The sequence below is a fragment of the Ranitomeya variabilis genome, chromosome 3, assembly GCF_051348905.1.
Source record: "Ranitomeya variabilis isolate aRanVar5 chromosome 3, aRanVar5.hap1, whole genome shotgun sequence".
NCBI lineage: Eukaryota > Metazoa > Chordata > Amphibia > Anura > Dendrobatidae > Ranitomeya > Ranitomeya variabilis.
Window position 1 is genome coordinate 228,867,324 of NC_135234.1, and position 16,478 is coordinate 228,883,801.

General features: G+C 42.7%; 1 protein-coding gene across 4 annotated transcripts in view; it reads left to right on the forward strand.

The window, feature by feature from the left end:
• Positions 1 to 15,751, forward strand: part of PPP1R12B (protein phosphatase 1 regulatory subunit 12B) — an 80,786-nt gene extending 65,035 nt beyond the window's left edge. For all 4 annotated transcript variants that reach the window (XM_077295206.1, XM_077295207.1, XM_077295208.1 and 1 more), the window contains exons 4-7: positions 3,473 to 3,577; positions 6,691 to 6,738; positions 6,819 to 6,869; positions 14,419 to 15,751. In XM_077295206.1, coding sequence (XP_077151321.1) covers positions 3,473 to 3,577; positions 6,691 to 6,738; positions 6,819 to 6,869; positions 14,419 to 14,505 — 291 coding nt within the window. In that variant the 3' untranslated portion in view covers positions 14,506 to 15,751. The remainder of the gene's footprint in view (positions 1 to 3,472; positions 3,578 to 6,690; positions 6,739 to 6,818; positions 6,870 to 14,418) is intronic.
• Positions 15,752 to 16,478: the final 727 nt, after the last annotated feature.

The following is a 16,478-nucleotide window of genomic DNA, read 5'->3' on the forward strand; positions in this document are numbered from 1 at the left end:
TTGTTGTTTAACTTGGTGCTACCAGAGATTTACCTCGAGGGGAGTATACTTCTTCCCCTGCATTTGATTGACCAGTCATAAGCAGGCAACCGCATACAATGGAAAAAAGAACATGCCCTCCTTTCCTCACTGATCTCTGCAGCTACTGTGTAGAGGAGCATCAGAGTTATGTATCATTACAAACACTTCCTGATCTCATCTCACAGTGCAACTCTGATTCTCCTCCCCCAAACTGACTGCTGTGAATTGAGATCTCTAAGGGCTTGTATTGATACATAACTCTGCAGGTACTCTATAGAAATACAGCAGAGCATTGCAAACACTTACAAATCTCCATATTTTACAGTGCAGCTCTGATCCATGCCCACACGGACTTTCATGAGATAAGATCTGGACGTGTTTGTAATGATACAGAACTCAGCTCTACTGTATCGCTGTAAATAGCTGTAAAGATCAGTGGCAAGGGTGTGTTCTTTTTTACCCTCCATGACACTGCCAGCTTTTGATAGGTCAATCTCGTACAGGGAAAATCGCACACACCCCCAAACACAAATCTCTGATAACACCAGGTTAGACTCCTCATAAATTAAGACCCAAAATTTACAATCTAATGTCTCTACAATGGAGAGGAGAAATTAAAAGATAATGTTTTATTCAGCTCTGCAGCCCCTATTCCATGATGTGGTCAGTTTAACATGCTAAAACTGGTGAAAGTCCTCTTTAAGCTTAATCCCCACCATTTTTGTAGTGCACTTGGTGTGTATGCCAGGAAATTATCCCACTTTATACACCAGTGTGCCCACATAGACTTTAATGGGCAAAGATATGCAAAAATGAAATCCCTATCCTGGTATTCATGCCCCCTCATCCCTATCCTGGTATGTATGCCCTCCTCATCCCTATCCTTGTATCCATGGCTCTTCATCCCCATCTTGATCTGCATGTTCTCCTCATCCTGATCCTGATCTGCATGGTTCCTCATCCCTATCCTGGTCTGCATGGCTCCTCATCCCTATCCTGGTATGCATGGCTCCCTCATCTCCATTCTGGTGTGCATGGCCTCCACATCCCTATCCTGGTATGCATGGTTCCTCATCCCTATACTGGTATGCATGGCTCCTCATCCCTATCCTGGTGTGCATGGCTCCTCATCCCTATCCTGGTGTGCATGGCTCCTCATCCCTATCCTGGTATGCAAGGCTCCTCATCCCTATCCTGGTGTGCATGGCTCCTCATCCCTATCCTGGTGTGCATGGCTCCTCATCCCTATCCTGGTGTGCATGGCTCCTCATCCCTATCCTGGTATGCATGGCTCCTCATCCCTATCCTGATCTGCATGGTTCCTCATCCCTATCCTGATCTGCATGGTTCCTCATCCCTATCCTGGTCTGCATGGCTCCTCATCCCTATCCTGGTATGCATGGCTCCCTCATCTCCATTCTGGTGTGCATGGCCTCCTCATCCCTATCCTGGTATGCATGGCTCCTCATCCCTATCCTGGTGTGCATGGCTCCTCATCCCTATCCTGGTATACCCTGACCTTACCCCCGCTGTACTACAGAACGCCACTGACTGTCTGTCCGCAGTCTCTGACATAATGTCCGCTCTCTATCTGAAACTCAACCTCTCCAAAACTGAACTTCTTCTGCTCCCACCTTCTACTAACCTCCCTAAATCTGGCATTTCCCTCTCCGTGGGTGGCACCATAATAACACCCCGGCAGCAGGCGCGCTGTCTGGGTGTTATGTTTGACTCCGATCTCTCCTTCACCTCCCACATACAATCTCTTGCCCGCTCGTGCCGATTACACCTAAAGAACATCTCTAGAATCCGCCCTTTTCTCACCATGGAGACAACAAAAACTCTCACTGTCGCCCTAATCCACTCCCGTCTGGACTACTGTAACGCTCTATTAATTGGCCTCCCCCTCACGCGACTTTCCCCTCTCCAGTCTATCCTTAATGCAGCAGCCAGGGTTGTCCATCTGGCTAATCGTTACTCGGACGTGTCCGCTCTTCGCCAGTCATTACACTGGCTGCCCATTCATTACAGAATACAATTCAAAGCACTTGTTCTCATCCACAAAGCTCTCCACAGTGCGGCACCACCTTACATCTCCTCCCTCATTTCTGTCTATCGGCCTAGCCGACCACTGCGCTCTGCAAACGACTTTCGACTAACCTCTGCACTAATCCGTACCTCCCAATCCCGACTCCAAGACTTCTCCCGTGCTGCGCCAAGCCTCTGGAATGCTCTACCCCAAGATATTAGGACCATCCACAATTTGCATAGTTTTAGGCGCTCGCTCAAAACACATTTGTTCAGAGCGGCCTATCACGTTCCCTAATCAAACTAATTTTATGTTTGTCTGTGTGTAGCCCATTCGCTATCTCCATCTACCCCCCACTCCCTGAAGATGGCTGGACCATCATTGTAAATACATCATTGTAAATACACACCTGTGCATTGTATCTCCCCACCTCATTGTAGATTGTAAGCTCTCACGAGCAGGGTCGTCTTATTTTGTCTTATTTTGCTTTATTACTGTATTGTTAACATTGTTACCTATGACTGTTGTGTTTGAAACTGTTAAACTGTAAAGCGCTGCGGAATATGTTGGCGCTATATAAATAAAGATTATTATTATTATTATTATTATTATTATTATGCATGGCTTCTCATCCCTCCTATCCTTGTATGCATGGCTCTCATCAGAAAAACATTAAGAAAACCATCGTACTTGCCATCTCTGCTCTCCCTCTCGCAGCGTCTTATTCTGGTGCCAGCAGAGGCGAGGCAATCACGTGTGCCTGCTACTTAAGGGAATTAATATTCACTGCCCTCTATGCCTATGGGCGTGGAGGGCAGTGAATATTAATTTCTCTTACGTAGCGGGCACACGTGATCGCCTGACTGCTGCAGGAAGCCAGTGACTGCGACTACTGTGACCGCTAATACAGAGAAATGAATCTTCACTGCCAGCGCAGTGAATATTCATTTCTCTTTAGGAGCGGGCACACGCTTTAGCCTCAGCAGCCGGCCCCTGCCTCCTTTGACCTGCTGCTGTGACCTCGGCTTATATTCGAGTATATATGGTAGTTTGTTTTTGTCAAATAATAAAATGGAAAGTGAATGAACAAAAGGGAAATCAAAATCAGATTAATATTTGTTATGACCTCCCTTTGACTTCAAAACTGCATCATTTCTTCTAGATACAGGAGCACAGTTTTTGGAGGAACTTGAAAGGGAGGTATATCAATTATTAACTTTAAAATAAACTTGTAACATATTTTTTAAAGCATTCTTACTTTACTGCATTTTTTCCACACCTGTCTAAAACTTTTGCACAGAACCATACATCTTATGAAGTACAGTTAGGAGGAGGATACAATTGTTGCCTGTTATAATATGCACATTTACAATAGATATTAAAATGTTATATATTTTTTTTCTTTCTATTCTTCTCTGCAAGCTGTATGAAAGTGCCTATAATGAAAATGAGAAGCTTAAAAGCAACCTGCGTGAGGCCCAGCTGGAGCTCGCGGATATTAAAGCCAAGCTGGAAAGGGTCGTAAAGGTAACGATATACAGATGTGAGATAGTTAGGTCCAGAAATATTTGGACAGTGACCGAATCTTCGTGATTTCGGCTCTGTGTGCCAACATTTTGTATTTTAAATGAATGAACTGAGACACAATTGAAGAGTAGTCTTTCAGGTTTAATTAAAGGGGGTTGAACAAAAACATCCTGTGAAACGTTAGGAATTGCAACTATTTTTGTACAAAGCCTCTTCATATCAGGAGCTCAAAAATAATTGGACAATTAACTTTACCTTTAAATAAAATATTAATTTTTAACACTTTGTAGAGAATCATTTGCAGGCAATGACTGCCTGATGTCTGGAAGCCATAGGCGTCCACCTAACACTGGTTTCCTCCTTTGTTGATGCTTTGCCAGGTCTTTACGGCAGCTGACTTCAGTTGCTGCTTGTTTGTGGGTTTTTCTGCTTAAATTTTATCTTAAGCATGTGAAATGCTGCTTGATGAGGTTGAGATCTGGAGGTTGACTCGGTCATTACATTCCACTTTTTGACCTTAAACTCCTGGGTTGCTTTCTCGGTATGTTTTGGGTAATTGGACAGCGCTTCACAGTGCAGATAGACAATCAATCTTGCTGCATTTGGTTGACTCTGAGCAGACGGAATAGCTCTGTAGACTTCAGGATTCATCCAGCTGCTTCTGTCATTATCAATAAACACTAGTGACCCAGTGCCATTGGAAGCCCATGCCATCACACTGCCTCCACCATGTTTTACAAAGGATGTGGCGTGCTTTGGATCATGGTTTGCACCTTGCGGTGAACCCTCTGTATTTGCTCTCATCAAGTCTTCTCTTTATGTTGGTCTTTGATACTGAAACAACTACTTCCTGGAGAGTGCTCTTCACTTGGGTGGATGTTGCGAAGGGGTTTTTCCTCACCATTGGAAGGATTATGTGATCATCCACCACTGTTTACTTGCGTGGATGTCCAGGTGTTTTTGAATTCTCAAGCTCACCAGTGCACCCTTTTTTTTTTCTTTTTCATTTTTTTCTGTTTTGCAGAATGTACCAAAATGTTAATTTGACCACTCCTAACATTTCTAATAGCTCTCTGATGGATTTATTTTTATCAGCCCAATGATTCTCTGTTTCTCTCCATTGAGAGCTCTTTTGACTGAATGTTGTGGGTTCACAGCAACAGCTTGCAAATGCCACATCTGAATCCTATCCAGACCTTTTACCTGCTTGACTGATGATATATAACAAGGAAATAGCTCATGCAGTCCATTAAAGAGGTTTTGAGATAGTTGTCCAATTACTTTTGGTCTTTTGAAAAAGATGCAGCTACATATTAAAGAGCTGCAATTCCTAAACCCTTACTCCAATATGATATGAATACCCTTAAATTACAGTGGACAGTCTTCACTTTAAGCCCATATTGATTATATAACTGTATCTTGAATGTCGATGTCCAAATATATCTGGACCTAACTGTACATAAAAATTGCTTGTTGATTTTGATGAAAACATACATGTTTTTGAGTATTATAAATGACAAGGTTCATTTTAAGATCTTGTAAATCTTCAAGTACACGTGTAAAAATTAGTTGCATGTTCTGTAAAGATGTCCTCACTAACTAAAACAGGTCTGCTATAAACTAGATCTGCCATATTCCAAATGTGTCACTATTCAACATTTTTGAGATTCCTACTATATTCTACCTTTGTTTTTATTTTGTTTTGGTGTTTCGCCAACATAGAAGAGGATTCTGTACTGTTAGGGCAGTGAGAATCTGGAATTCCTTGCTTGAGGAGGTGGTGATGGCGAACTCAGTCGAGAGTTACAAGAGAGGCCTGGCTGTCTTCCTGGAGCGCAGCAATATTGTATCTTACAGTTATTAGGTTCTTTAGAAGGACGTAGATCTGGGGATTTATTCTGACGGAATATAGGCTGAATTGGATGGACAAATGTTTTGTTTTTTTGGCTTTGCTAACTACAGTATGTTACTTTCATTTGGTACTGAACTGCAGAGAGCAGCCAGCAATGAGTGCAGGCATGTGTGATTGTGGCTGCCGTGTCAGTGCAGAGCCGCGGATTGAGTTCAACTAGTTCTCGCTTGAGCCCTGTCAATCAAGATATGGCAGTACTCGGTATGCAAATTGAGGGGGCGTAATGGTGCAATGAGGTCTTGGCCACGCCAAGGATGCACCAAACCTCTTATTTGCATATAAAATAAATGTTCTTTTTGCCAACTAAACAAATAAAAGCTATGAATGATCCTATAGAGGCTAAGTCCCTATATACCTGTTTACGTGGGTTAGCTAGCATTTTGTAGGGGTCACACTCCCTTTTATACCCTTGTTCAATCTGCTTGTAAAGCAACTGAACTGATAATATTATTATACTATACATTCTGTTATGTATTTGTTCCAAAACAATAATAATAATAAAAAAATAATGCTATATATTTTACATATCACTTTCAACAAGTTATGGACCACAGATCCACTCTAGGTTTTTTTTTCTGGCAAATTCTATGTGAATCTCTGGGGAAAAAAGACACTTGTGTGTAATCAGAGGCACATAACAGTGTGGGCTTGTAGAAGGTAATGAGCGCAGTAGTATGGATCCAGATGACACATAAAAGGGTGGGGTGCATGAGAGCTAATTCTTCTGTTTCATGGTACTCAAGCTAACACAATAATATGTTTGGGCAATCTTAAAATTTTACATTACAGCAATGGCACATGTGAATCATGACGGCCAACTGGGTGGCTCACCATTGGCACCCTCAGTCATTGCCGTATGTACTAGTTATATTCACACTGACAATATTATGGACATATCCTAACCCTAGAATAGTGCCAATTTGGATGATTGGCCTAATACCAATGTATAACATAGAAATATGTTTACAATATTATGATAGAATTCTCCAAGTTTAATATTCTTTTTTGGTTAATAAATGAATGGGGCCGCAACTACCACTCTAAAATGAATCCAGCTTTCAGTATAGAAGTGTATATTATGGACAACTCAGAACTTTCAATTGGATTAGTGAGCTACCACTAGAACGTCTCTCCATATGGAAAAAGATATAAAAAAAAATTGATTTACAAAATAATTTATGCAATGTTACTTTTATCCTAGAAACAGGATCACTCAAGTCAGGTTGGGTTGTTGGAGGCTGAAAAAAGAGTAAGTGCCTATTATTTTTCTTGGCCCACACCAAGGTTGATTGTAAACCTGTTAACAACTAAAGATATTTCTTCTTGCAGGAAAAGAGAGTTTTGGAGCGTAAGATGTCTGAAATGGAAGATGACCTAAAGGTAAAAACCTGTGTTGTGACATGTGCATGATATAATGACAACCAAGGACAGTGTATAGCAGGACGGTGGGCCAGTGATGTGATGGACTATTGGCTTGCTTCCAGTTCTCTTCTAGATTAAAGATGCCTTCAAATGTGATGCTAAAAGTTGTCTATGGTAAAAGTTGGCTAAAATAATTAAGGACAAAAAACCCTTCGAGTTCTTGGTGTTACACACACAGCTGAGCTGTTTGAATTGAGGTACTTGTAGTCCTTGCGGGAGTATGCCATTAATGTGTAAGTAACCACCCCGAGTGCCACCATATGGTGCCTTCATGCTGCACTTAATTTCAGAGGTATTATTCTACATCAAAGCCATTGTATATTTATCAAGCTAAATGCCCCTGAATTCTGCCCCAAATCTGTCTTTCATGACTTGCGACATACTTTTCATGTGTTTTAGTCACTTTTGGAAGGTCGGGGGAATCCTTTTGCACCTTATCTGAGAAGGGGGCATGGTCTCTCTTGGAAGAGGGTGTAGTCTAATGTGCAAACACCATGGTCCAAAAAACATGCCAAAATTTTGGTGCAAGTTTCTAGTAAGCCAACTAACAGGTGCTGTAAACTTAGACTAGAAAGGCTTAAAATTAGACAGATGTATTAGAAAGCATGAACCACTGACAGATCTGTAGCAATTCAACACAGTCTGGGCTAGTTTGCACTGTCTAAGAATTGATAAATACAGTGCTTAACACCTCCTTGGAAAAGTAAGATTTTAATCTTTATCTCACTGAATATAAGAACAATTTCCAACATATTGACAAGACTGAGTTTCCTAGAACATTTTTTTATCTCCTAACATGAGTAAAATTAAGGACTCGCTCACACTGCCGTATGAATCGGACGAGTTCAATAAGAGCATATCGCATTGCACTCTGACCAATGTTATTAAAGGAGTCCATGCTCATCTGCGAGTTTTGTCTCTGCTCAGATTGGACTGAGAAAAATATTGCAGCATGTTGCGATTGTCTGCGAGAATCTTATCACACTCGCTAATGCAAGTGAATAGGTGCTTGTGCCATCTGATTTTTACACACATCTCAAAGGAAACCCACAGAGGAAGAAATTACTGCCTTAAAGCGAAAAACTGGGTATATGTGGAGTACCACTGATATAATTGAAACTAGTGGTGATATTAAAAATTAACTTTTAATCTGTACTGCTAAAATCCATAGACAGATACACGTATAAATTACCCAGGGGCTATTATTGCAAATAGATCAGAAAACTGTACAAATATACCTGAGACACAGTGGCGTAACTACAAAGTGAGGGTCCCCGATGCGAACTTTCAAATGCCCCCCCCCCCCTCGCACCAAAATATTTCCCACCGAAATTCACATTTTCCCTATTCATTTCGCACACTATAGTTTTGTTGTATACTCTGTCCTGATACTGCCCTGTAATCGCTGAGAAAAATGATTTTATAACTAACAAGTCCCTATACTAATTATGGTGATGTCTTCGGAAGTGCAGACTCTGGGCGTTCATGTCCTCCCTCGCTCTAATTCCAAGCGCATGCCCGGTGTTTGAAATTTGTGTGCTGTTTCTTCCTGGTATGACGCTGCAGTGCGTCATTTCCGGACCTGTGCAGTGTGGGGGTGTATTGAGTGTACTGGTTGGGTCCGGAGCATACGCACTGCACATTCTGACGCTGGCGAGTACACCCAGTACTCCCCCACAGTGCACATGCTAGGCTCTGCGCACAACCGTGTACCATTCTTCCCGACTTGGAAATTTACAACCCGTACACACTCGGCTTCGCTCCGTGAACCCCGTACACACGGCTCTGCTCCGTACACCTTGTACACACGCGGCTCCGCTCCTTACACCCGTAGATCTGCTCCATACACCTCACACACACAGATCCGCTCTGTACACCCCATGCACACGTGGCTCCGCTCCGTCCACCCCGTACACACGCGGCTCCGCACACCTCGTACACAAGTGGCTCCGCTCCATACACCTCGTAAACACACAGCACCACTCCATACACCCCATACATACACGACTCCGCTCACCTCTTTCACACTCGGCTCAGCTTTGTTCACCTCGTACACATTGCTCCACTACACACATACACGGCTCCACTCTGTACACCTTGTACACACACGGCTCTGCTACATCCACACTGTAAACCCCTCCTGACCCCACACATAAACTTCCCCTCATTCAGCACCAAGACAATCAGCACAGCAGAGTCCTGCATACACTGAGGCCACTGATCATGTGACCCCCTGACTCCTCCCCTCCTGTGACCTCATCACAGGTCCTGTGCGCACAGAACAGGTGTGTGTGTGTGTGTGTGTGTGTGTGTGTGTGTGTGTGTGTGTGTGTGTGTGTGTGTGTGTGTGTGTGTGTGTGTGTGTAGGTGAATGACAGGTGTAAGCCGCATATCAGCACTTTACAGCCGCGACTGCACTTGACTCACCAGCTGCAGCCTTCGCGCCTCACCCGGACTCTGTGACAGCTGCTGGAGGCTCCTCGGGTTTGTTGTTTCCCCTCCATCTCTGTCAAGCTTCAGTGACACGCCCAGCCCTTCTGCTAGGTCACATGTCCTTCATGGACACGCCCACTTGCCTCACACCACTGGAAGTCTGGGGAAGCTGGCCGTTGTGGGTGTGGACAGCAGGGTGCGTGATTTGTCTGTTCAGTTTCCCGGCTACTGCTACTTGTTTGCTGGACTGGGCGGGCCCCTAAGCACTCCGGGCCCGGACGCAGCTGCGACCCCCAGTTGTTACGCACCTGGTGAAACAACAAACAGTGTATGTACTATGCCCCGTATAGAAACTTGGTCCTATTACAGCATCAAGTAGTCACGTGAAAATATCTGAATCGGGTTACCAGCCAGCTATCAAAATACTAAGAAATTAGCATGATATATTATAATAAACAGGAGACAGCAAGTTAATGGGATGTGATAACGTTCACATAGTGAGATTGTTCCAAAACGTGCATTCTTCTATTTGAAGTCTCAAAAAGAAGTGTCTCCTTGTCTACTGGATACATGTAGAGGTCCCATTAGGCCATCATCATGTCATCCAAAAGTAAATACATTGCTCCCAAGTCCCAATGCGTTTTCTCTTGTAAGACTTTTCAGGGGAGACTATATGGCTGATGCAGTCTTCATAGCACCATGCCCTATAAGTTATGCCATCGGTCATAACACATTACACACTGATAGACACCTCTCCGTTACTAGCCCCTGAGCTTGATGTCAGCAAACATTATTCAGCAGACATCAACCCCAAAACCATTACCCCTATTGTCACTGCACCAGGACAATCTGGAAGAGACCAGGCTAAATGCCAGAATTGGCACATCTAATGGATGCACAATTTCTTGGTGGGTTGAGGGCTGCCCTTCACAGCCTATTAATATCAGCCTGCAGCTGTTTACTCTTTGCTGGTTATTAAAAATAGGGTGGACCCCTTTCATTTTTTTTAGGGTCTTCTTTTTTAATGACCAGTAAAGGCAAAGCAGACAGACGTTAGCTGTTATCAATAGTCTTTGAAAATCCATTGTCATTTTCCCCTTCCCACCAGACTAGTAGGACCAGCTCACAGCTATCTCCTTTCTCTCAGCTGGTTCTTAAAAATAAGGGTGACCTAACATTATTTTTAAACGTATTTATTAATTAAATACAAAAAACTACACATGCAAAGCACTGATTTATATAGCTCGCTGACATATTTGTCTATTTATATTTGTATATTCGATTGATTTTTCATTTAGAAAAGTAGCTCGAAATTACACAGAACTACAGTATGTAAAATATGATTTTAACCCCTTCCTGACCTTTGACGCCACGTAGGCGTCATGAAAGTCGGTGCCAATCCGACCCATGACGCCTATGTGGCGTCATGGAATGATCGCGTCCCTGCAGATCGGGTGAAAGGGTTAACTCCTATTTTACCCGATCTGCAGGGAGAGGGGGAGTTGTACTTCAGCCCAGGGGGGGTGGCTTTGCCCCCACGTGGCTACGATCGCTCTGATTGGCTGTTGAAAGTGCAACAGCCAATCACAGCAATTTGCAATATTTCACCTATGAAAATGGTGAAATATTGCAATCCAGCCATGGCCGATGCTGCAATAGCATCTGCCATGGCTGGAAATCATGTTCTGCCCCCCCCCACCGCCCCCGATCTCCTCCCCAGTCCTCCGTTCTGTCCGGTACCCCCCTCCGTCCCCCTGTCCGCTCCCCCGTGCTCCTGTCCGCTCCCCCGGTCCTCCGATCCCCCCTGTGCTCCGATCCACCACCCCCTCATACTTACCGAGCCTCCCGAAGTCGGTCCGTCTTCTCCCTGGGCGCCGCCATCTTCCAAAATGGCGGGCGCATGCGCAGTGCGCCCGCCGAATCTGCCGGCTGGCAAAGTACATTTTGATCGCTGTGGTAGGTTCTATCACAGCGATCAAAATAAAAAAATAATAAATAAACCCCCCCCTTTATCACCCCCATAGGTAGGGACAATAATAAAATAAAGAAAATATATATATATTTTTTTTCCACTAGGGTTAGGGTTAGAACTAGGGTTAGAACTAGAACTAGGGGTAGGGGTAGGGTTAGGGTTATGGCATGTGCACACAGTGCGGATTTGGCCGCGGATCCGCAGCGGATTGGCCGCGGATCCGCAGCGGATCGGCCGCTGCGAATTCGTAGCAGTTTTCCATCAGGTTTACAGTACCATGTACACCTATGGAAAACCAAATCCGCTGTGCCCATGGTGCGGAAAATTCCGTGCAGAAACGCTGCATTGTATTTTCCGCAGCATGTCAATTCTTTGTGCGGATTCCGCAGCGTTTTACACCTGTTCCTCAATAGGTATCCGCAGGTGAAATCCGCACAAAAAAACACTGGAAATCCGCTGTAAATCCGCAGGTAAAACGCAGTGCCTTTTACCTGCAGATTTTTCAAAAATCGTGCGGAAAAATCTCACACGAATCCGCAACGTGGGCACATAGCCTTAGGGTTAGGGTTGGAATTAGGGCTAGGGTTGGAAATAGGGTTAAGATTAGGCTTGTGGTTAGGGATACGGATAGGGTTAGGGGTGTGTTGGGGTTACAGTTGTGGTTAGGGTTGGGATTAGGGTTAGGGTTGGGATTAGGTTTAGGATTAGGGTTAGGGTTGGAATTAGGGTTACGGGTGTGTTGGGGTTAGGGTTGTGGTTAGGGGTGTGTTGGGGTTAGGGTTGTGATTAGGGTTATGGCTACAGTTGGTATTAGGATTAGGGGTGTGTTGGGGTTAGTGTTGAAGTTAGAATTGAGGGGTTTCCACTGTTTAGGCACATCAGGGGTCTCCAAACGCAACATGGCGCCACCATTGATTCCAGCCAATCTTGCGTTCAAAAAGTCAAATGGTGCTCCCTCCCTTCTAAGCCCCGACATGCGCCCAAACAGTGGTTTACCCCCACATTTGGGGTACCAGCGTACTCAGGACAAACTGGGCAACAACTGTTGGGGTCCAATTTCTCCTGTTACCCTTGCAAAAATAAAAAATTACTTGCTAAAACATAATTTTTGAGGAAAGAACAATTATTTTTTTATTTTCACGGCTCTGCGTTATTAACTTCTGTGAAGCACTTGGGGGTTGAAAGTGCTCACCACACATCTAGATAAGTTCCTTCGGGGGTCTAGTTTTCAAAATGGGGTCACTTTTGGGGGGTTTCTACTGTTTAGGCATATCAGGGGCTCTGCAAACGTAGCATGATGCCCGCAGACCATTCCATCAAAGTCTGCATTCCAAAACGTCACTACTTCCCTTCCGAGCCCCGGCATGTGCCCAAACAGTGGTTTACCCCCACATATGGGGTATCAGCGTACTCAGGAGAAACTGGACAACAACTTTTGGGGTCAAATTTCTCCTATTACCCTTGGGAAAATAAAAAATTCTGGGCTAAAAATCATTTTTGAGGAAAGAAAAATTATTTTTTATTTTGACGGCTCTGCGTTATAAACTTCTGTGAAGCACCTGGGGGTTATAAGTGCTCACTATGCATCTAGATAAGTTCCTTGGGGGGTCTAGTTTCCAAAATGGGGTCACTTGTAGGGGAGCTCCAATGTTTAGGCACACAGGAGCTCTCCAAACACGACATGGTATCCGCTAACGATTGGAGCTAATTTTCCATTCAAAAAGTCAAATGGCGCTCCTTCCCTTCCGAGCCTTACCATGTGCCCAAACAGTGGTTTACCCCCACATGTGAGGTATCGGTGTACTCAGGAGAAATTGCCCAACAAAATTTAGGATCCATTTTGTCCTGTTGCCCATGTGAAAATGAAAAAATTGAGGCTAAAATAATTTTTTTGTGAAAAAAAAAAAAAGTACTTTTTCATTTTTACGGATCAATTTGTGAAGCACCTGGGGGTTTAAAGTGCTCACTATGCTTCTAGATAAGTTCCTTGGGTTGGGGGGTCTAGTTTCCAAAATGGGGTCACTTGTCGGGGAGCTCCAATGTTTAGGCACACGGGGGCTCTCCAAACGCGACATGGTGTCCGCTAAAGAGTGGAGCCAATTTTTCATTGAAAAAGTCAAATGGCGCTCCTTCCCTTCCGAGCCCTGCCGTGCGCCCAAACAGTGGTTTACCCCCACATATGAGGTATCAGCGTACTCAGGACAAATTGGACAACAACGTCCGTGGTCCAGTTTCTCCTTTTACCCTTGGGAAAAAAAAAAATTGTTGCTAAAAGATCATTTTTGTGACTAAAAAGTTAAATGTTCATTTTTTACTTCCATGTTGCTTCTGCTGCTGTGAAACACCTGAAGGGTTAATAAACTTCTTGAATGTGGTTTTGAGCACCTTGAGGGGTGCAGTTTTTAGAATGGTGTCACTTTTGGGTATTTTCAGCCATATAGAACCCTCAAACTGACTTCAAATGTGAGGTGGTCCCTAAAAAAAATGGTTTTGTAAATTTTGTTGTAAAAATGAGAAATCACTGGTCAAATTTTAACCCTTATAACTTCCTAGCAAAAAAAAAATTTGTTTCCAAAATTGTGCTGATGTAAAGTAGACATGTGGGAAATGTTATTTATTAACTATTTTGTGTCACATAACTCTCTGGTTTAACAGAATAAAAATTCAAAATGTGAAAATTGCGAAATTTTCAAAATTTTTGCCAAATTTCCGTTTTTTTCACAAATAAACTCAGAAATTATCGACCTAAATTTACCACTAACATGAAGCCCAATATGTCACGAAAAAACAGTCTCAGAATCGCTAGGATCCGTTGAAGCGTTCCTGAGTTATTACCTCATAAAGGGACACTGGGCAGAATTGCAAAAAACGGCAAGGTCATTAAGGCCAAAATAGGCTGGGTCATGAAGGGGTTAAACCCTTAATGATGAGGCCAATTTTTTTTAAATCTGACCAGTGTCACTTTGTGTGTTAATAACTCTGGAATGCTTCAACATATCCCAGTGATTTTTCATGGCACTTTGTTTTATGAGAAACTAGTCTGCTTTCTTTTATTTTCCAACTACAAAAATATAATTTTGGAATCTCGCACGTCTCTTACAGGCACTGACCGACCTTAAATTTGACAACCAGCGTCTGAAGGATGAAAACGGAGCTTTAATCAGAGTAATAAGCAAACTTTCCAAGTAACACTATGCACTGGCGTGACGGAGTTGTAACCATTCCTTAAGACTTTTGCACAGCTTTAAACACTACAATGACCAAGATTCCAGTTCACAAATAACACAAGATGTTTTTATGCCTATGTTTCTGTGTATATTTTGATAAAAGCATGATATGTGGGATCTATGAATAGAATGTTATTGATAGACTTTCACGGTAATCATAGAAGACCAGCAAGCAAAAGAAACGGTTTTTATTCATTCATTTTGTTGTCTGCAGGTAAATGGTGTGAAAATCATGTTTAACTGGCTTAACGGAAGCATGGCTACAGGTAGAAAATTAAGTTATATTCTCTTTGCAGCTGCTTGTGTCCAGTCAAAGGGGCAGTGCAGGGAGCAGTAGAAGACTGTCAAAGTTCCAGGAAGTGATTACAGAGCACTCACGTAATAGTGTATGCTCCTGCACCATCCCAATTACTTGAAGGAAGCGGCTGCAGGAAGAATATAATTTCATTTTCTCCCTGTAGCCAGCTAAACAAGATATAAACGCTGTTTACCTGCAGATTATCTCCAGGTAAATAGTGTTCTGGATATTATAGGTTCCCTTTATATTTTGAGGCTTCTTTTAGGCTAGGTGCACATACAGTTCTCTGCTACTGTCTGGCAAATACGCTCATGAGGTATACTCCCTGACAGTGGTGACAGTCTTGTTGGAGGCTGTGCCATCCTCTGTCCACCACAGGGCCCTATTGTAAATATACATATATTGTCTGGGATACCGTTTTGTTGTATCTACCCATATAGGAAAGTGCCTTTCTATACAGGAAAATAACTGGTTAACGGTATGCCTATCCATAGTAGCCATAAGGATACAAAAATGACAATCTTTTTGGCATCCAGGTGGTGAATGGGGACCTATAGATCACACTAGGAGCCTTTTCGTTTTTGCGAAGTGCAAAGACTAAACACATTTTGCAGTTGGAACTACAGAGTCACGATTGAATTTCCTGTTGTTTATCACTGTGTTGTTTTCTATGCACGGACAGATTTAGTGGTTACAAAGTTATCTAACGTTTTATGAAGACTATCTAGAAATGTAAACTGCAAAACTGTATATAAAGGTAGACATTGTTTTAAACTGTTTATTTAAGTTTTCATTCCTATATCCCTCTTAAATACTGCAATTAACAAATCTGCGTTTTGAAATCTTAAATTGTCACAACACACCTGGTATAACCACAAATGTCTTGTCTGTCTCTTTTTTTTTTTTTTTTTTTTAAAGAATTGCAGACTGATAAGCTTCAATATAAAGATACAAAAAGTCAATAAATTGAATATCAAAATACTGAAGACAGTCAGGAGTGAACACACTGACGCACATTTAAAACTGTTGGGTTTTATTTATGCTAGTAGAAGTAGAGAAGTAATTTGTGCTAAAATTATTACTAAGATTGGCCTGTTCTGACTTGTCAAAAATTCCAATTTCTACTAGACCATGCCTAGTTTTGTGCCAGAACTCTTTCACTTAAAGGGAATCTGGCAACAGGATTTGACACCCCAAGGTATTTATATGCACATGTAGTTCTTTCAAAGACAAGTCCACATGAACAGTATGTTCCTCTGTTACTGAGAAATCAGCATTTGAAATGATATGCAAGTGAGGCTGAAGAACTACTTGTAGATCTGAAGAAGCATCTGTCACTCCAGCTCTATTCCCCACCCATCACCACGTGCTCTATGCTTTGTTACTTCAGGCATAGGAGCCTTCGGTCAAGCAACATGTGACCATACCTTATGTATACAATACATTATGGTATGTGCATACGTTGAATATTTGCAGCAGATTTTTTTGCACCCAAGCCTACAGAGTTGGCCGAAAACCTTTGTGCAAAATACACGCATTTGTGATGCATTTTCTATGCATTTTACTTGCTTTTTTTCACATTTATTTGAATAGGAGAACAACTGCAAAAAAGATTGATTTGCTGCAGATTTGGAAAA